Raw genomic sequence first — 22,024 nt, forward strand, 5'->3', positions numbered from 1 at the left:
TCCCACAGATCATAGTTCTATGCACCCTGGCTTCTCTTCCCCACCCTCTAGCCAGGAGAGTTGTTTATTTATCCCCCTAAGCTTGCAGTTGGATCAGACTATTTTCTTTTCATCCTAGTGAGTTGTGCAAATTAATGCAGCAGGTATTGGGAGGAGCACTGTCTTGGTTTGGTTTTGTTTGGTTTGGTTTTTTTTTCCTTTGTCTTTTTTTTTGGTATTATTCAGCAGTAATGTTTTTAATCAGCTCCTCATCAAAACAAATCTCTCCAGATGACATTAGGAAACATCTCCTATTGAACACAGCCAGTAAAATTTAGGAGTAAACACTTCCTAAATCATTTAGCATTTACCTGTTGCTGATCTGTTCCTTTCTTGCTGTGATTCTGAATATAATCAACTAAGCCATGAACCACTGTCCTCACAGCAACTAGTCCATTTTCCAGTTGTTCCCATGTTGGAGGTGGAGCATCTATTGCATTGACAGCAAAGAGAGAATATAAAAAGTCAAAAGGATTTTCCAAAACCAGATACAAAGAAACCAAGAAGATTTTATCAAAAAATATGCATGTAATGAGATAAAAAGCATTCAGCACTAATTCAGGGGTATGTACCACTTAAATGATAAGGCTACCTACAGCCTCTAGATCAAACCACACCAAATAACAAATGAGGCAGCAAGACTATTATTAGCATGTCAAATTATTTCCTTTCACCAAAACTTCCATATCTCACAAGAACTCCAGAGTAAATGCATTACGCAAACTCCACATATAATGAAAGGGGAAGAACCACCACACCCCCCCCCCAAAAAAAAACCCAAAAGAAAAAAAAAAAAAAGCAACCTCACAACCAACCAACCAACACCAGCCCAACAAAAATCAAAACAAAAGGCCCCACAAACAACAACAAAATAAACCAGGCTGAAAACCCCTCTTCGCATTCAGACTCCTGTAGGTAAAGTCATTCTGTTCAAATACCATCACTGGCCTACATCTTGCAGGCACAGTCACTGAATAGCAACAGAAAGTGATGCCTCTCACACGGAAAAATGTCACGAGGAAATCTATGTATCAGACCACCATCAACATACAGCAGTGTGAACAAATTGCACAGTCTTAATTCTATAGGGGCACTTGTTTTTCCAGTCAATTTACTTTTCTAATTGCTAAATCTGTTCCAGCAGATGACACTCCCACTATGTGCCTACACACTGCTGCAAAACACAGGACCTCAAAGTGCCTTTCAAGATCTTTAGTATAATTACATTCTATCCTGCTCACAAGGACTATAGAGCAGCAGGGAAGCAACAAGACAGCAAGTAAGAGAAACATCAAGATCAAACTTGCCTACTGGAACGGAGTGAGGCTATTAGTGATTCTACTTTATCTATCAGTCTTTGGCTAACAAATTTACAGTACACACATGGTTTTGACCCTGACTTGTTACAGCATGAAAGATTTGGGTAGAAAGGACATCTCCTTTAACTGTAAAGTACAACTGGTCCCTATTTGAAAAGTAAGGATTTTTTCCCTGTTTAAACAAACAGGAACTAAGAACTACAACAACTTTTATTCCCCTGAAGCCATAATTTAAGCCTTCACACTATTCTGACAGAATTTTTAAAATCAATATTAATAAGAGGTGTAAACCAAAATTTCTGCCATAGCACTCTCCATTCTGTCCCTTCCTTTCTCCCTCAGGTGACCCATCCTCACAGTGCGGCTGACTTTTACAAAATTTCCATTTTTCTCTCCTCTATCAACATCTTAAGATTTTATTTCCCCATTACATTGTATCCAACTAAAGTCCCATTTCCAGACTGTCTTTCACACCTTTTCAGTATTATGTATTAACAAGAAAAATGCTAAAATCCCAAGGATAACAAATCTTTTCTTGACTAGATTAATTTTTTTGCTATTTAATTAATAGCTTCTGTCTATTCAATCTATCAAAGTTCTATTCTGGAATCCAAAATGGTTTACAGAGAAGATGCCTTATGATTTTAGGCTACTTCTAAGAAAGCCTTCCAAGCACAATGTTTGCAGGCTAGAGACCTTCGATTAAAAAGTAACACACAGAATTCCTGGAATAAATATCAAGACAAAAATATTAGATAAGTTAATGGAAACCCTTCATTGGTAAGTGGTTTCTTGAGGGCTTCCCCTAGTTTGTAAACAAATTATTTGCTCTGGTAAAGGACTGGAGAGATAAAGATATCTTGGAGTGACAGTTAAGGCTCTGCATTAAGAACAGTGGTTCTATCAGTCTTCCTGTTGCTTTTCAAACCTCGTTTCAGATAGCAGCATGTGTACTAAAAAAAAGGGAAAAGGAGGAAGCTAAGATTGCTGCTACCCCTCCCCAGTTAGCATTGCCCAATATCAAGTGCACACCATGCAACCTCACAGGATTACATGTACTGTCTCTAAATTGGAGAGACACCAATTTGATAGATGGACCACTCAGTGGATAAAGAACTGGCTCGATGGCTGCACGCAAAGAGTTGTGGTAAATGGCTCGATGTCCAGTTGGAAACCTGTAATGAGTGGTGTCCCTCAGGGATCGGTGTTGGGCCCGGTCCTGTTCAACATCTTTGTTGGTGACATGGACAGTGGGACTGAGGCACCCTCAGCAAGTTTGCCGACGGCACCAAGTTGTGTGATTCGGTTGATACGCTGGAGGGAAGGGATGCCATCCAGAGGGACCCTGACACGCTTGTGAGGTGGGCCGATGCCAGCCTTATGAAGTTTAACCAAGCCAAGTGTAAGGTCCTACACCTGGGTCAGGGCAATCCCAGGCACTGCTACAGGCTGGGCAGAGAAGAGATTCAGAGCAGCCCTGCAGAAAAGGACTTGAGGGTGTTGGTTGATGAGAAGCTTAACATGAGCCGGCTTCAGTGTGTGCTTGCAGCCCAGAAAGCCAACCATATCCTGAGCTGCATCAAAAGAAGCGTGACCAGCAGGTTGAAGGAGGTGATCCTGCCCCTCTACTCTGCTCTTGTGAGACCTCACTTGGAGTATTGTGTACAGTTCTGGTGTCCTCAACATAAAAAGGACATTAAGCTGTTGGAGCAAGTCCAGAGGAGGCCATGAGGATGATAAAGGGGCTGGAGCACCTCCCGTATGAAGACAGGCTGAGAAAGTTGGGGCTGTTCAGCCTGAGGAAGAGAAGGCTGCGTGGAGACCTCATAGCAGCCTTCCAGTATCTGAAGGGGGCCTATAAGGCTGCTGGGGAGGGACTCTTCCTTAGGGATTGTAGTGGTAGGACAAGGGGTAATGGGTTCAAACTTAAACAGGGGAAGTTTAGGTTAGATATAAGGAAGAAGTTCTTTACTGTGAGGGTGGGGAGGCACTGGAATGGGTTGCCCAAGGAAGTTGTGAATGCCCCATCCCTGGCGGTGTTCAAGGCCAGGCTGGACAGAGTCTTGGGCGACATGGTTTAGTGCGAGGTGTCCCTGCCCATGGCAGGGGGGTTGGAACTAGATGATCTTAAGGTTCTTTCCAACCCTAACTATTCTGTGATTCTATTCAACATCCTCATCTATACTCAGCCAGTGCTATCAAGCAAGGAAGCTCTTTTCAGGGAAGTGGCGAAATTATTCCTGTCATACTTTTGAACCTATTTTAACTTCAGAACAGTCCAGTTCCTCACACAGATTACTGCTATTCTCAGGCTGGTTATGAGTACCACTCAAGAATCTTAAGTTCATGAATTAGAGGATGTTTCCTTCAATTTATTGAACAGCTTCCAATCTTCTAAGAGTGCTAAGCTCCTCTTGCTAAGAGGTTTTTATAAAACATCTAGACTTACCTGGACTGGGATCAATATTTGCTAGGAGCTCTAAGTGGGGTCGAAGGCGATTCAGGTTAGCTGGATCTCCAGTCCTCTGAAGAGCAATAGTTAATTCCTGAACACTCTGTGCAAATGAGGCTGGGGTCTGCAACTTAAAAAAATTATAATAATTAACTTTCTACAGGCAAAGTGATCCTTATGGTTTCTGAAGGCTGCTCCAGAAGATCACAAGGGCTGTCTTAGAAACTGGAGTAAGATGTTTTTCTCACAATCCCATTTCAGTCAGCAATTTCTATTAAATTCCTTCTCTGGTATTAAGGACACAGTTCTTTGACATTGCAGGTTAAAATACAGCTTTAAATAGACAACATAAAGGCTGATATTATTTCTTGCAATATAATCTCTGTGTTGTGCTAGCACCCAGAAAAGAGTATTAGAAACCATTTAATTAGATTTCTGAAGAGTCTAGCATCTCCAATCCTCAACGAATTTGCACCTTGCTTTAAACTGAGTACAGCAGACAATAATGATTAAGTTGGTTGAAGGACAAAGGCAACTAGCAATATTCCATTTACTAACGTCACACAACTTCAGTATTTAAAATCCTTTAATTCTATCTAAAACCTTCAGGAGATTTCTGGCAGGACACCTGAAAAGGTAGGCAAAGGCATAAATACACAGCAGACTGATTTTGGAGCTAATCCTCCTGCACAGCAGCCAAAGCAATTGTTTCACAGTTTTTAAAACCATTCAAACAAGGTTCCATTTTCCCCACCTAACTTAGGCACTTACCTGTCAGTCCCCTACCTTAAAAGCCTATTTATCCTATGTTCCCTCTAAACAAAAATACAGCTGGGCATTTCCAAAGGCCAAGTCATTTTATTTAAGAAATGTGCTTCTACCTCTCTTTCATACTTCAGGTATAGACAGGGGTCTGAATTGTTCTCTTTTTTCCAATTTACGCACTAACTTCTTGCCTGGAAACATGAACCATTAACCTCTGTTACTACATTTGCAGTTATCAGCTGTTCAGAAAGGACACAGCTCAGCTGTGTAGCTAAACTTTGTGGCTTCCCATGTCCAGAAAGAGGTAAAGTAGAAAGAGATGGCAGGATGGCAGAAGGAATGAGATTCTTTAGGTTACAAATATATATTCTAGTTATTTCAAAACCTGATATGGCTGAAATAACAGGGCAAATTATTAATGGGTAAGGCAAGTACATATGTAGCATGGATTTACAGATTGTGCCCAAGCATTTAAATCTACTACAGTTGCAAACAAGTTAGACTGGGCTGATTTTAGGTGGCTTTACCTTGTCAATGATAGACTGCATGTGGGATTTGTGAGACTGGTCTCCATATAACAGTGAGGACCACTGATCTGGTGCAATGCGTAAACCTGCTTCCATAGCTATTTGAACTATCTGGGAATCATGTTCCCTTCTCAGAGCTTCGTAAGTCCGAAATTCCTCCTTCAGTTGCATCAGGGAGGAATCTTCATCCCGTTTTGTCACCTAGTGGGGAGAAACAAGCCAAATACAAATACAATTAAGCAGGATAATCCAGAGATTATGTAAAGTCCAAAGCAAGGGAAATCTTCAGTAGGCAACTAAGTTCTTTCTCCTAAAGTAAACTGAACTATGACACTATGCAGTGAATGCTAGTTGCTATTAAAATTCCTTCTTCATAAACCAAAACCTCTACGAAATGTCTACGAAACATAATTTACTGAAACCCTGACCCAGGTATTGGTTGAAGTGTCACACTTCCTAAATGACTTGACAGTATGCACACCTTACTTCTCCAGTCAAGGTATTTTGTTTGTATTGCAGAATTTTGAGGGTACAATTAGAAGCAACAAAGCATTTTTCTCCTTCTTTAGCAAAAAGTGCATAACATTTAAATTGAGCAGCTAGGAATGGACCATTAAATACTGTGAAGTATATTAAGCAGCTTAAATTCTCTTTATACAACTCTTGATATCCAAGAGCCTCTTATTTCTTTGTTTCTAACCACATCACCACTCAACAGAAGTGGGGATTTTCTAGCTTTACACCTCTTCTAAAGAGACAGTTATGCTGACTTACATGCAGGGTTTGTTATCTATTATGTGCATCTATTAAACTTGGACAGTCAAGCTTTACAGTTTAAAGTTGCTATTTCAGCCTACATTGCTATTATAGCTGTACAACAAAGAACTGAATGACAAAGGAGAGCTGTATCTCCAAAGAAGTCCCCATTTGGTATTAAGTAATACCTCCTGTAACCACACATATTTTTAGGTACATTTAATGTTACAGGATAATGAAAATTGAGACTGAAAAACAACAGTTTCCATAGCATTATGAAATCTCCAAGCAGAATCACCTTCATACCTTGAAGCATGAGGCTCTGTAAAGAAGCTGGACAACATGTCCAATGCTAGTTTTAGAAGCCTGAGGAAATCGTGGCTCCAGCCTCTGAACTACAAAGAGAACCAAGACCTTCCGTGACAAAGCAGATCCATCTTCCAGAGCCAGGAGAACCAGCTTTAAAGCCTCCTCTTGCATTGCTGGTGGGGAAGGGGAAATGCAAAGAAAAAGAAACAAAGGATAAGAGAAGACCAAGAAAGATTTCTGCACAGTTGTTTCTGTACAAGGGGGAGACCAGCTATAAATAAAGGAAGCCCTATCCAGTCATTTCTAGTAATGTTATTTTTTCCAGAAGGGTCTTACTCTTCAAAGAATAGCAAGCAAGAAATTACTCTCCATTTTATCTTGTCACTAGAATAAAGTTTCATAAAATACTTGCAAGATCACTAAAAATATAAGAAGGACAGCAGCCCAACAGATGCATCATTAATTCTGAAGACCTACTACTAAAAAAATTAAGCCACTGACTAATCAAATCACTCAGGCAATGTGACACTCATTTATCAATCCTCCTCAATTATAAATTACTTCCAGTATAGAACTAGTTACCTACCTGGTCCAAGGAACTGGCACCCTCTGGCTCTCACTGCAGCCCAGAGGTTGGAAGAGAGCTGCTGAGGATTTTGATGCTGAAGAATAAGCTCTGTGACTGTTCTTTCACCAAGCGACCGTGCTGCACGCATGGCTCTGATTCGCCCTTCTTCCTCCACCAGCTGGCAATGAACTAATGTCACAAGTTTCCTTTGCATGGGACGACTTAGCACACTCTGAGTAGTACTGTTAAGACCCACACCTTCAAACAAAGTGAAGCAGAAAAAAAGTAGTAATTAACTACCTCATATCTCCTCTTCTTGCACCAGCCTTCAACCATTGTACTGTAGAAGCGCAAACCTAGTTCTCCTGAAGTCCACTTTGTTAAATAGAACATTAGAGAAGGCATACCAGAAGTTCACTTTTGTCTTTCTATTTCATTCAGCATTAAAAGCAAACAGTTCCTAGGAATCAGCTTTCCCACAGGTTTAAGGTCTTGTCATTGACTGATTCGGCTCCCTTAGAAAGTGGAGCCTCTAATGAATTCTCTCCCCATATCGGCAGTCTGCCTTGCACCCTCCCATAGGGATTTCCCAGGTGTCATCTCAAGGGTAGAATCCTAACACAGTCCTTCCCTATATTCATGAGCTTCACAGATCACTGCCACCTTCGACATTTGTCTGTTTTCACAAGATAGTTTATTGTCTGTATTTGGTGTCTCCACTGCTTTGGCCAAGCCAAACTGAACATGCATACAAGCTCAGGTTGGTCTAGGTGATGCTTAATTACATGCAAAAACTGTGCTTCACAAACATGCTGGAAGCCACTGAACCAGGTTAAAGGAACAAGTGACCCACCAGACACATGGCTGTCATACCGAGTTCATTCTATAGCACAGAGCTTGTTGGTTGGACCACTTCTACTCAGAGTGATACTGCTGTCACACTGTACTACTTGGAAAAGCTTGAGACAGCTTTTTGTAAAAATTAATTTTTGAAAACCTGCCACCCATCATGCTTATCTCTACTACTTGGGTTGACAGATCTTCTAAGTCCACCACATGCAATATAGACAAAATCCATACTCTTGAACCCAGCACAGTTTTGCTAAATTACAATTACTCATATTGATCCAGCTCTTGTCTGGACCTTAAATAAAAACATTATTACTCATTTCTCTTATATATCCTATATGCAGTAATTTTCTTGTTTCGGTTTAATCCTCCTCTACAAACAAATTGAGTTACTACAGTTATTTCAAAGCAAAGCAGAATTAAGAAAAAAAAATTTACTTATTTTTACTTATTCTACAGAGGTCAACTCAACTTACAAAGTTTGTCTCAACTTACTATAGCACAGCCAAATACCTCTGCCTAATACCTCAGCCTTTTCTCAGAATTATTTTTGACATGACACCTTTAAATTCCACGATCCCCATCCTCCTTTGCTGTGAAAACAATCTTAATGCTTAGGAAATTTGTTTCAATTTGTTTTTAAACTAGATTTATATCCATTTTTCAATCAGACTAATAATTTGGCTAGTTTGTTTTGCATCTTATTTGTTTCCAGCTTTCATTTTCAAAGGAAACAATGCAGGAACTACCTCTTGCGCTGCTGAGTGGTTTGAGGTACAATGCCAGTTCTTCCACACATTTCTTGCCCTCCTCATAATGCTTGGTATCTTCAGCTCCACTACATAAAGTAATTGGCTGCTGCTCAGGAACCTGAAAAGAGATGCGTGTACATCCACAATGAAGATGTGTAAGTGGCAGTCTTACTTACAAACACTTGTTAATATCAAACATTTATTTTGTTCCCCATCTGTGTTTTTTATGTATCAGTAAGCACTGTTTCAGCTTGATTAATGAATAGAATTTAAAAAAAAAAAAAAAAAGGAAAAAAGAAAAATCAGTGAAAATGAAGACAAAAGAATTTATGTTCAGTAGACTTTTTATTTAGTGGCTGACAGGAACTAGAAGCAGAAGGCCTATTCCTCATCAAAAAAATTACACAAGAAACAGCATTTCCTCTAACTACAAAACTTTGACTGAAGTAACACACATATGGAGGCATCCCCAAAGCTGGCTGGCCAAAACCAAACAAACAGAAAAAATCAGAACAAATCAGATGAATCCTGGTTTGACCAAGTTATCCTACACAGGGCATATGAACACAGCCTGCAAGTATTAATTTGACTACACGGGCAAGTTACAGTTACATTCTTGGGTGGTTTTGGTTTTGTTTGTTTTGGGTTTGCGTGTGTGTGTTGGAGGGGTTTGGTGGTTTTTGGATTGTTTTTTGGGGGGGAGGGGAGTGGAGGGGAGGGATTGGTGGCATTTATTTCTTCATCCAAGCATTCCTCAGAAATCAGGATTTTTCAAAGGGACATTGGACCACCCTTGCCCCCCAGTTCCTATTTTTTTTTTTCTTCCTGTTAAATTCTTAAAGCTTTAAACAAACTTAGTGGGTGCAGTATAGCACTGTACTAATGTTTCGCAGCATCACTCTTCAGCAATCAACTCAATATATGAGAATAGAGAACTGAATGTTCTCAGAAGACTAAACACTGGCACCTTTTGCATATGCTACTGAAGCGCAAACAAATCTCAGACTTCAACTTCTACTTCCAAGTCAATCACTATCCCAGTTGCAATGATGGCATGCTAATCCCACATAGCTGCTTACACGGACCAACCCAGGCCCTCAATCTAAAAGCACAAGCCTTTAATGCTTGAGTTAACGACAGCTACAAACCCACTAACTTTCACGTGCAACCCAGCCATGTGTAGAGTAGCATGATGATGGCAGCAGCAAATATAAGCAGTGAATATATACAAAATACATACATACACACACATACATATATGGTTGCCACCATGAATGTAGACGGGAGCTTTCCTTTCAATATTAATAAAAAGTAATCCATTTCAATGATGTGATCACACTTCTACACGTTTAGACAACTGTGCATGCTAAGTTGCTCATCTGACACACACTGCAAAACAAAAAGTTACTAGCTGCATAACTCTTGCTTTTATAGCAAGTGACAAAAAAAACCCCCAAAACTGAAACACAAAAACAGACTCCGAGTATAAGATAATCAGCTACAATTAAGAGAGTAACTAACATAATCAAGACAGTCTGGATCAGACATCCCCTTTTACTCCTGTTAAAGGGAAAACCAAAACCAAGTTTAGTCATACCAAGACAGCAAGGTTAGCCTGGATGCTTTTCCTCACCACAGTTAACTTGTGAAGTTCTGGGGGTTTCTTAGTTTTATTTCAATTTGGAGGAGGGGGTGGTGGTTTTTGGGGTTTGGTTTTGCTTTGTTTTGTTTGTCTGTAAGCAAGAAAGACTTCAGCAAAAGGAGATTTTGCAACTGTATCTTACAGTGGTCATCCGTATCTGTTGGAACTGGACTGGTTTCTTGGGGTCTGGGAAACAAAAATTAACCCCTTCAATATCTGCTTTCATGTTAAGAGAATAGTCTGCCTCCTTTTCAAAGCCACTGCCATTTTAGCAGTCTGCTTCTGTCTGGCAAGTTATACAAGCAGAACTGGCTTATTGATCAAACAATGTGCATCTCATGCATTTGTGCTGAGACAGACACTACAGAGTCTCTGCTCTATTCACTGCTGTAATTTATTTTGTGCAAATTTCTATTTACTCCTGCAAGCATTCAATCTGGCACCAGCAACAACCCAAAATACAACTACAAAGTTGCAACACCCAACAGACAAAGAGGGCTTGGAACAGACATGGGACAGGAAGCTGTGTTCAAGCCCTGGATTTTGATCTTGAATTAAGGTGGGTTTAGAACACATTCACAGCAGCAGTTTGGAATGCCATACACAGCACAACTCCACCAGCGAGACACAACGACTGTCTAGGCAACTAATAGAAAGCTTCCCCCTCCCCCAAGAAAAAGCTGGCAGAGGAAATATTCCAGGAGTTAAGCTATTCAACACTGTATCTGCATATCACTCCTATTTCTTCTCTTTGCAAGAGAAACTTCAGTGTAAAAATCTGAAAGACTTACACAACTCCACTGTTTGCAAAATGAGCCCGAGATTAGAGTTTAATTTTATCTTAAGCTGGAGCAAGTGTAGTACTCAACAATAAACCAAGATGCTTATTTTGTGGTTTCAGGAGTCTTCAGGAGAAGAGAATGTATTTTGCCCTACACACAGTTTATCTTCATACATGTGAAGCACCTCACAGCAAAACTTACAAATAATTTGCCCTTTTGCTGGTTCTATTATATGTGCTTCCAAGGCTTTTTAAAATATTTTAAGGTTAGACTGATTAAAAAGCCAGCATCTACCAACAGAAAAATGGTAAAGACATGATTCATAAAAGTCACAAGACATCTGTATTTTAATTTTGGCTCTGTCACTGAATTGTTGAGAGACAATCAAGAAATAACTCAACTCCAAAAAATTTTCACTTCCCCTTCCTTCACGAAATATCCTTGTGACCCTACGGTCACTTCTGTTTACACCGTCACTTCACAGCCTCAAAATAGATGCCCTGCAGAGTGAGTTCATTATTTTTATCCTCATTCAATATTCTATTCTCTCAGAAACCACACCCTTATCACAGTTTTCACTGCAAATATATTTATATAACATAATACCTCCCAAGGGGGACTAGAACAAGACAGGAAAAATGATCTCGGATGTTTAATTACTTCAAATTTGTGATGGTTTTGCATGCATCTGCCTTGGCATGATTACAAGTATCCTGGCAGTGGAATGCTGCCCATCAGCATGACTGACTACTAGTGGCTCTGGGAAGAGGAAGGTTATGACAGCATGAGGAAGGGGACCGGAAAGGAATGCTAAAGCATCAACTCATACCAGGCAGTGATTTTGCGATTTTGACTTGGTGATTTAAGCATAATTTGATGTAGGATGTCAGCTTGCGTTATCACTAATTACTATTAGACATCTAATTACATAGAATGAGAACATGTTAAAACAGACCAAACCCCCTTTTGTCTGGCTTGAAAACTGTTCCCCCTGATGTTCCGCAACCTCCCTCCCCCCCCCACACTCCCCATGGATAATTTGCTTCCTGGCAAAAAACAAACAAAACCCCAAAAAAACAAAAAAAACACCACACACAAAACAAACCCAACCGAACCAAACCCAAACCAACAAAAAACCCCACAAAACCCCACAAAAAACCTAAAAACCAACCCCAAAGCCTACTGTCTTCAGTTCCTCAGAAGTTTGCACCAAGGGCAACTTATTCACATGTAATTCCTCTTTTGTGGCAACTCATTTCACCAAAAGTTACAACAAAAAAAATAATCAAACATGCTATCTCTGCAATTGTAATCTTTGCCTTTTGAAAAGGCTATGAGTTAAGACCACTCCACCTGTTCTCTCATGGTATACACGATTCCATTGCCTAATGCCTGGAATTTTATTTAGCACATCCAGCAGACGACTATAAAATTAAAGCACCACAGGAATTTTTGCCACTTAATGTCACCCCTTTGGAACGTGCACGCTACTGTTTCATGTGTTAAAAAAATGGGAGGGAAGAGCTTAGATGACAGATCCATGATTATGTACCATCAAAACACTGGCCTGCTAAATGTTTAAAATAGTTGCATATAGTAATATGTGGATACTTGAGTAGTTAAAATTGAAAGCCTAGTTCCAATGCAAACTGGCTTAAGGGATTTCTTTACCCAAAAAGTTTAAAAAGGAAGGTATCCCATGAATGCCTTTCTGCTTTGCATTCAAGATCACTGCCCAGAGAAGCTGTGAATGCTCCATTCCTGGCAGTGTTCAAGGCCAGGCTGGATGGGGCTTTGAGGAACCTGGTCTAGTGAAAGGTGTCCCTGCCTGTGGCAGGGGGGTTGGAACTAGATACGTGCCTCCCTTCCCTCACAATATACTTAACTCCTGTTCAGGTGCTCAGTTATTTCCAGCTCTACCAGTAATAACAATTCTCATCAATCTTACAATCCCTCTTCCTCCCTGCCATCATCTTACGTGGCTGAACTTAGCTATATGTGTGCTGAATTGCCCAACCACTGCCTTCCAGAATAGACCCTGTAACCACCATTGATGGGTACCATACTATACAGTGCGGGAGTTGGAATTTGAGTCTTTTGCAGCACCTAATTCTCTCAAGGGGCAACAAGTATTGTTTTTGGAAAGGGGTGGGGAGAAGGTAGACTGAGAAACAACCTGTAGTTCAAGTAAGAAACCAACTCTTTTTACCATTAAAGTGACAAAACCTATACAGAGAGAGAATGCTATTGTCAGAGAAATAGGTTACTGCTTTCCCCGGTGACTATATGACAAATTTAGTGCATTTTCCCCAGAAACACAGTCCTGCTTATTTTACACATCGTGCCTGCGTGAAAGCCAACCAACATGACTTGCCCTGGAATCCCATCATTGCTGCCAGTCACAGCAGAATAAATTTGTTACTTCGAACTGTCTGGTCTCCTCCTCTGCCGCCAGCAAAAAAGCACTTAGCACTTATAAATGTGTGAATTTCTAAGAAGCCTCCCCAAAGGGAAAAGAGCAAACTGTTCTTCCCCTCACAGATAAAAGCTTTAATTGTGTTGTACTGTATGTCCTTCTAATATGAAACCTGTTTTTTGGAATACACTATTTTAAAATAAAGTACTACACCTCTCCACGGACTCAGGTTAAAACGTACAAGGTTTTGTTGGAAATCAGGGGACATTAATGACACATACAGCTTTCTGAAACTAAACCAAGTGGAACAAGAAACTGGGCTTTTTTTCTCTGAAATTGATACTACTCATGCTTTGTAAGCTGGCTTGCTACTTGCAGATCATTTTTGTTGATACATACAAAGAGAGCCCACCTTCTTAACAGGAAGCTCAAAATAACAGTAGTTTCTCTAAAGTTGTTTTTTTGTTTGTTTGTAGTATTTTTTGGTTTTTTGTTTTTTTTTTAACTTAACAAAGTCCTTTTCTGTAAAAGGATCAAAAAAACCCAACCCAACACAAGAAAACCCCCCACCTTAGCGAAATTAGTGGAAAACAGTAACTGTTTCCCTTCACAGCAAAGCAGTGTACTTATTTTCTAGTATTCCATAGTCTGGTAACAGGTGCCAGGAAGACAAAGGGAGGAAAAAGGAGGGTGAGTTATGCTGGACACTGATTTCACTCACATGCTGATTTAAATTAGGAGCTGGGGGACAGGTGGTGCAAATTTCTCTTAAGGGGAAAGTTTGTCAGTAATAAAAACCCAGCTAAAGTTCACCCATTATTCTTTAGGTAACGGAACACAGTAAGCAGCATGCACACAGGAATGAGCGGTAAATGAGGGGAAAGGAAATACTGTCTCTTTTGGTGGCATTTGCAGCTTTCACACGAAAAAAGAAGATTTAAAAAGGAGCACAAAAATGATGTCATCAGTTCAAAGTCAGAACATGGAATGCTCAAGATCAATACGCTACTGCCATAAAGCCACTGTTTCTTCTTCATATCCTAGAAGAGGAAACTGGCTGGCTAACTAGCACAGCCACAATAAAATTCTCAATTACCTGTAGCAGAGACAGTGTGGTTTTCCATCTCATTCCAGAGGATCTTGTTTTTATGGAAATTTTAATTCAGGCAAAGATCAAGTTAAAGATATCACACAGCTTCTCACCACACTTAAAAAAAATGCATGCAAAACAACTAAACAAATGCAAAAAGAAAAGCATGTTTATCATAAATGTGGACATCTGGATATAGCTGGAACTATTCTAGGAACTCCAGAGAGGAAGGAAGAAGATATAAGGGAGAAGGAAAGTGACAACGTTTATTTATAGCATCACCCACACATTTCACGCTGCTTGGAAGTTCTTCAAAGATGGTGGCATACGCATATCACAGAAATGCAAGCACAGTTTCATTGCCTTCTCCTGCAGAGCAGGATGAGTCACTTGGCACAGCCAGAAACATAACTCAATTTTAACACTTAAAAAAACCTCAACTTTTGTGCCACAAAAGAGCAACAACAAATTAGCTATATTACTTGATAAACTAAATGAAAAAAGAAGTGGCAAAAGAACATCTGGATCTCTAGGTCCCAGTACCTGCGTCATAACAATCCTTTCTTTAATGTTCATTCACAACATAGCTCCTCCCTTGTCCATTAACTGTGGATCTCGTTGAATTTTCTGCTGCCTCCAACTGTGCTGGGCCCAGACACAGAAGCAGAACAGAATAGAACAATAATCCCTCTATGATAACCACATCCCATCTACATTCTTGTTCCTCACCTGCAAGTTAGACATGATTGTCCCTCCTCTCCCCAAGTCCACAATCCTGTCTGGCCTTGGGAGGTATGGGTCACAGGAAATTACCAGTGATCTAACCATGATAAGCTTATGCCAATTTAAGTCTGTGCTGCAACTAAACAGGGTGATCCTGCTTTCCACACATCCCTGGCCCTTTCCTCAGGCTGCCATCAGTACCAATGCTGTTGATGTACTCATTCCCACCAGATTACCAGTTCAGCTGATCTCACAGGTACCTTTTCCAGCAGAAAGGGGTACTCTGTCTCAGGCAGACTTCCCCCATTCACCTATATGGATTTAGAGTAGCATGTCAGATCAGGCAGCTGCACTTCCAGAGCACAGTTTCCAATTAAATATAAAGCAGTATAAAGGCTGCTACCAGAAAGGTCTATCCCACTTCCCTTACATCCTGGTTTTGGCTGGGATAGAGTTAATTTTCTGCCTAGTAGCTGGTGCAGTGCTGTGTTTTGACTTCAGTGTAAGAATAATGATGATAACACACCGATGTTTTAGTTGTTGCGAAGTAGTGCTTACCCTGATCAAAAGCTTCAGTCTTTCATGCTGTGCCAGTGAGGAGGGACACATGAAGCTGGGAGGCAGCAGAGACAGGACACCTGACCCAAATTAGCCAAAGGGGTATTCCACACCACAGCACATCATGCCCAGTAAATAGACTGGGCAGTTACCCAGAAGGGGCCGATTGCTGCTTGGGAACTGGCTGGTATTGGTCAGTAGGTGGTGAGCAATTGTACTGTGCATCACTTGCCTTTTTTGAGGTTTTATTCCTCTATTTCCTATTACTATATTTTACTTTATTTCAATTATTAAAGTGTTCCTATCTCAACCCATAAATTTTTACCTTTTTTCCAATTCTCCTGCCCATCCCCAGTGAGCACGCAGCTGTGTGGTATTTACTGCTGGCTGGGGTTAAACACCACCACCTTTCCTCTCCTGATTTTGGAACAACTGGTCACAAGTTGGCAGGGTCAATGTGGTAAAGCAAGTAACCTACCACAGAAGAATGGCTTCCCCCCAGATATGCTCACTGATCCAGTTCATCCTTTTGTCAGAGCATGCCTAGATACATGTTACGGAAGAAGTGAACACAACCAACCCATTCTGGTGACAGCCCCCAGTTACACTAAATTTAACACAAAATCACAGTCAGCAACCACTAGAATCAAGATCTGAACTGTTGTTCGAGGCATCTCTACTACAGTATGTCAAAGGTCTAAAACATGTATTCGTCAAAGTTCACAAAAATGTAGATGTCTACCCTATACGCTATTTAACACGAAGTCATTTTCTTTATTCAAGACCTCCTAAAAGAAAAAAGGAAACCACCACAGAAAGATCCTATTAAAAAAAAAAAAAAAGGGCAAAAAAAAAGCAAAAAAGCACCGATACCTGAGCACCCACTAGTTGCAGCAAGGCCGAGTTCACAGGAAGGAGTTCAATGTCTGTATTGATAGTGGTCTGGTCAAAAGGGCATGCCTTACGGTGGAGCTTGTTGAGGCACATCTTGCAGACAGTGTGGCCGCAACCCAAGCTGATGGGCTTCCGGATTGTTTCGTCGAAAGTCTGTGTGCAAATCGGGCAGGAGAGAAAATCCGTCCATTGTGGAGCTTGTACAGGCATTGCTTCAGGAGTTAATTGACAAGACAAAAATCTAAAGCACAGATTCCACTGGAATCAAAATGTTTGAAAAAAAAGTCTGTTTGTTTTTAAATATCTTCTGTAAGTACAGACAGTCAGCACATAGTGTGAAACATAACCTAAAAGAAAACAAAAACAGAAAGTTAGCATTCTCTACTGGAACAGGAATGTGAAAACCTTTGTGCTAGGTAAATACCACCTGTAGAGGTGTAACTAAACTAGGAGTGCAGTTCTGACATTACATAGAGGAGTGAGTCATGACTTGCTTTAATTCCAGCTGGTCTCTGGCATGTAAAAGCCACTTAAAACCATTTCTGTTGTTATGCAGCTACAAATACAATAAATAAAATCAAGATAGTTATCTTTCTCACTGAAGTTGACTAATTAGCTTTTTATTTTTATGTTCCCTTTTTTCTTTACAAACAAGCCAATTAGCACCAACTACATTTAAATAAAAAAGACAATTTTTGAAGGACTGTTGTGATTATTCCACTAAAACGATTTTTTTTGTTACGGTATTAATTGTAAGCTTCAAATAATTTTGCATAGACAAGGCTTCATCCAAAGCCTCTGTCACAAACAGGTCTTCTTCCAAGTTCAGTGGTCTGTGGATTGACAGACAATGACTCCACAGAAACATCAGAGCTGCCATAGCCTCAAGAAAAAAATGGATGAATGGCCCAGGGTACAGTCAGACACTATCTGCATGCAATACAGCTCTTGCACATTGCTAAGTAATACCACACATTGCTACTACAGCACCTTCACACAAGCTGATCTGTACAGAGCTGCATGGTACCATGCAAACTTACCCAGTAACATCTCAGCCTGGGAATCTCTGTGCTTTACTGGGTATAGTTAAGCATTTATAACTTGCCCTCAGTCTGCTCACCAAGCAGCTCCATCCTTCAAAAGCAGGAAGAAAATTTCTAGAAGTCACTTTGGACTGGAAGAGTGACAGCTGTTTCTCAAGGACCCTCTTCTAACCCCAATTTGTATCATTCATTGCCTACCTAGAGATTATATTGACAGAGAAAGTAACATCTTTAATGCATTGAGAAATTACAATGAAACACCTCAACAGAGAGGAACCTGAGAGGTCTTTGCTACTTGGCACTTTTGAATCAAAATGCTAAGAGAATAGAACATTACTAATTATAAGGGAATGGAAGTTAAGACATCCTTCTGGAACCAAGAAAAATATGAGTAGACAGATGAGGTGATATGAAAAGAATCATCAAAAGGAAAACTGACAATAAAAGAAGTATTTCTGATGTCTGCCTTACTTTCTATCACCAGTGAAGTTAGCAAAAACACAGAGCAGGTCACAGATTTGCTACCGAACAGATTTTTCTAAATCAAGCAGAAAAACAACAACAAAAGAACACCCCAACCACCCAGATATGTTTCTCTGCCCACACACCACTGGCTCAGGTTTCATACAAAGGAGTATGCACTTGCTTGCTAATATCTGTTCAGATATAGCAGCATATAGCTGAAACTATAGCATATGTAATTCTTTTATAAGAAACTCATAAAATAAGTTTTTTCTTATTTTATATATTTATATACAATATATAAAATATTTCTCATAAATATATGAGAAATATAGTTCTTTTATAAGAAACTCATGCTATGTATACTGAAACTATAGCATATATAATTCTTTTATAAGCAAAGCTGCAACCCTTTATCAAATCTTAGCTGAAGAAAACAATCTAAAAAAAATTAAGATATCAATTCTAAGTATAGACAGAAATTTCAGGTTAGAACTTGTGCAATTCAGAATCAAAGTATTTTAAAACAGCAAGAAAAAAACCCTAATGCTAAAACAGAGACTCTGAAAAGCCTCAGGATTTTGTTCCAGAATTTGGTGCAATGCTGTCCACAGGTAACATCATTTTGCCAAGGCAAACAATGAAGAGTTACTAGTTAAGCTTTTAGCCATGTTTCATCAACAAAACATTAAAGCTTAGTTCTAAAGCTAATGGAAAAAAAAAAAATTACTTCTATCTTCAAAAGCAATGTACAATACCACACAGCCACTGTTTACTAGCCAACAAGGAATCGATAAGAAATCGATACCACCCAGACAGGGTGGTACTGAGGAAGAGGCACTGCACATGGTTAACTAACACCACTGTTGCATAACTGGAAGATCTGCCAAGGTTGTTCAGGGTTGCCCCCTCCCCCCGCATTACCTCTGTAATAGCAAATCAGTATTTTTCTTTCATCTTGTCAGCAGACAGCCAAATAATTCCCATTACTACTGTATCATCATAACCCAAATGAAAACATTTGTAATTATAAGTTACTTAACTGAGCTAATTACCTACAACATCCAGCAAATTTATTTCCAAGCCCTACCACCTCTCCCTGCTCCCTTTATATATTTTCAAGTAAACTTTGGTATCAAGTATTCCAGCTAGAATCATTCTTTGTAAACCAAATCTGTAACAGAAATAACCTTGAAAAGCCACAAACTGCAAAGAGCAGCACACAGCTTGATAAATCTAGTGTATGTATTGCTGGGCTATGAAATACCATTTGAGGTTTAAAATTTAAGAGCTGAATCATATTGCTTCCTTTCTACCACACTGGCATTAAAATGTCTATCGACAATTTCCCAGACTCATCTGCAATTCAGGAACAATTTGAAACATTGTTTATTAACCAAGTGTTAAGGAAAAGAGCAGTTTCTTACTAAGTGAGGAAATTTAAAACTAGAAGCTAACACGGACCTATGCCATCAACACTAAAACATAGATGCGGGCACAGAGACTTCTCATCTCAAGCTCTGGGAAAAAAGGAGCTGAACACAACTTTAACATGAGTTAACTGATTTAAAAAAACCATACCACCACAAAGACAGACATCTTGTTCCTACCTGTACCTCTGGCCACTCCAGACAACTGGCATACCCAAATAGGTCATACTTATTTGCAATCTCAACAGCTGGAAGAGAAATCTGGAGAGACTGGAGAGGGAGGGACGGACAGAGTAATTAGTGGCATCCCTGATCCCTTATCAAGACAGGTCTCAAAAGGCTGGAGAACAATGGAAGTAAAGCTTACACACAAGCACAACTCTCAGAAGGGTCCTAATAAGCCCCAGCCTTGTACCTAATTGGCAGAATAGAAGGGCACATAACATGTGAATGGAAACCCGACAGCCCTAACTGTGGATATGCAATCACCAGAGAGGCATGTTTCACCAGTGGGTGACAGTTCCTCCTGACCTGTGATAGATTTCTCCCCTACCCCTCATTTCACCAGGCCCTGCAGTGCTTGTGGACAACTGGTGCCTAAATGCCAGAGGGAGGCCACGGATAGCACTGACAATAGAAAATACAGCTGGAAGAAACCTCAGGAAATCATCTATTTCAGCACAGTCTAACTGCTGGAACAGATGGCTAACTGGCTTGATCCAGCCAACCTTTTCCCCAGAGGAGAAAAGAATAGCTGTTTGAGCAACAAACCCTGCTCTGCTAATAAATCTCCCAGGCAGATCAGCACACAGAACTGTGGAATTCCTCTGGTCCCAGGCAAGATGGGAACAGCATCACAGAGACTGACGGTTAACAAGCTGCATGGATACAGGCTGGCACCAAGCACTGCTGCCACAGCTTCCCATGTATTTGGTCTAGTTTTCCTGCTGGATCTTCAGACAAGGCAGCAGTCAAGTGCTAAGATACAACATAAATCTCTTGCAGGCATAAAGCATACAGATGGGGTATACTGGGAAAGATGTGCGCCTTTTCACAAGGTTTGTGATTTGCTATGACCTTGGAAATAACTGGAAACAAAATATTCTCTAGCTTCAGAGAGCTGCTTTGAACAGGAGAGATTACAAACAGCAATAAAGTGATGGAAACAAGACAGTTTCATTATCACAGCCGGCTATTGGAACCATCATCACTACAGAAAGAGAACACTTCCTTGTACAGATAAGGCAAGAAAAGCCATATTCACACTTTCATGCTACAACACTTTTTTCTTTTTAAATGTTCTCTCCAGCACTATGTCAGAGGTGAGCAAAACACAAAGAATTCAACCATTTAAATAAAATCCCCTTCCCCATAATACCATGGCATTTTTAACCCACCCTCTCAATTCGCCAAGTATTTCGCATGTGTTAGCTTCCAAACACTTTAAATATATATATACACACACACTTCTTTGTGCATGATTAAGGAAACCAGACATGCCAAAACCAAAGAAAACAAAAAACCTGAAAAGACACATCCAAAGGACATAAACTGGAAGAGAAGAAGCTGTATTGAAGAATGAAGATGCCCCAAGACATAGACCTTGAATATCACATACAACCAGAGACAGACTTATTTTGTTATTCTTGAGTTTGGAAATCTAAAATACCTGTATGTAAGTCTCCTCCTCCCGCTTAGCCCTGCATAAGCTGTTTCTATGCACAGCTAGAATCACCTGGCAAGATTTCTCCTCTCTTCTGGCCCTCCCCCCCAAATCCTTGAAATTCCATCCTTCAGCCCAGACTGGAAATGTCACACTGTAATCAGATCAGTGACCCATCTCTGTTGGGACCTTGCCAGTGCTTCAAAGAAAGACAGGATCGTTCTATAAACCTCTAGGATGACTGCTTAACGCTTTATCACATTTCTTACTCTGCCAGACCAAAACATAGAGGGATAATGCAGTCTCCTGCCCAAGCCTTGTTATGCCCATGATGGCGAGAGCCTTCCATGCATAGCTAGCAAGCTTTGCAGATTCAACCCTCAAGAACAAGATGTTTTTAAAATGCAGACCACACTGTACCAACATCCACTGGCATCAAGTTTCACACACGATGACATACAGGAAAACTCTTCTGCTTTCAGTTAAAATTCAACTCCCTTTAAATTAACTGCACCCTCAGAGTCCTTCAGTACAGGTACCAAGTATACACCGACTTCTCCCACAAACATGTTATTTGGATCTAACGTGTACTAGCACAGCTGTATCACGTGCCACTTTGTCATGCACAAGTTAACACTGATCCTTCCCAGCAGCAGTGCACAGTAAGTCATGTTACAGTTTAAGGCAGATGACTCAGCACACCTACGGGGGCACGCTCTGCTCGGTTTCTGCTGTTTCAGTATATACAGCTCATAATAGCATTGTCTGCTCCAGTGTTTTTACATATCTCTCTACACCATTTCACTAAGCTTTTCTTATCAAGCAATATTATAATAATCTTGACATTTGAAGATCAAAATTCTGAATAATAGCAGGTTTTATTCTCTGCTGTTATTTTAGTCCTGAAGCTGTTGCATTTTTGCTGAGTCTTACTCAGAAACAAAACAAGCAGAACTTCCTGTAGCAGTTAACAGTGAACATATAA

At 40.2% G+C, this 22,024-nt stretch overlaps 1 protein-coding gene across 11 annotated transcripts in view; it reads right to left on the bottom strand.

Annotated features, from left to right (window-relative positions):
* RC3H1 (ring finger and CCCH-type domains 1) overlaps positions 1–22,024 on the bottom strand; it is a 66,489-nt gene that overhangs the window by 25,620 nt on the left and 18,845 nt on the right. For 10 of the 11 annotated variants that reach the window (XM_030493461.1, XM_030493467.1, XM_030493459.1 and 7 more), the window contains exons 2-8: positions 16,421–16,788; positions 8,334–8,454; positions 6,754–6,993; positions 6,165–6,340; positions 5,103–5,303; positions 3,808–3,940; positions 351–469 (exon numbers count right to left, since the gene is read on the bottom strand). In XM_030493461.1, coding sequence (XP_030349321.1) covers positions 351–469; positions 3,808–3,940; positions 5,103–5,303; positions 6,165–6,340; positions 6,754–6,993; positions 8,334–8,454; positions 16,421–16,651 — 1,221 coding nt within the window. In that variant the 5' untranslated portion in view covers positions 16,652–16,788. Of the gene's footprint in view, positions 1–350; positions 470–3,807; positions 3,941–5,102; positions 5,304–6,164; positions 6,341–6,753; positions 6,994–8,333; positions 8,455–14,272; positions 14,380–16,420; positions 16,789–22,024 lie in introns of those variants that run through there. The other variant, XM_030493469.1, reaches the window with a different exon arrangement.

Source organism: Strigops habroptila, chromosome 8, assembly GCF_004027225.2.
Source record: "Strigops habroptila isolate Jane chromosome 8, bStrHab1.2.pri, whole genome shotgun sequence".
NCBI classification, from domain to species: domain Eukaryota; kingdom Metazoa; phylum Chordata; class Aves; order Psittaciformes; family Psittacidae; genus Strigops; species Strigops habroptila.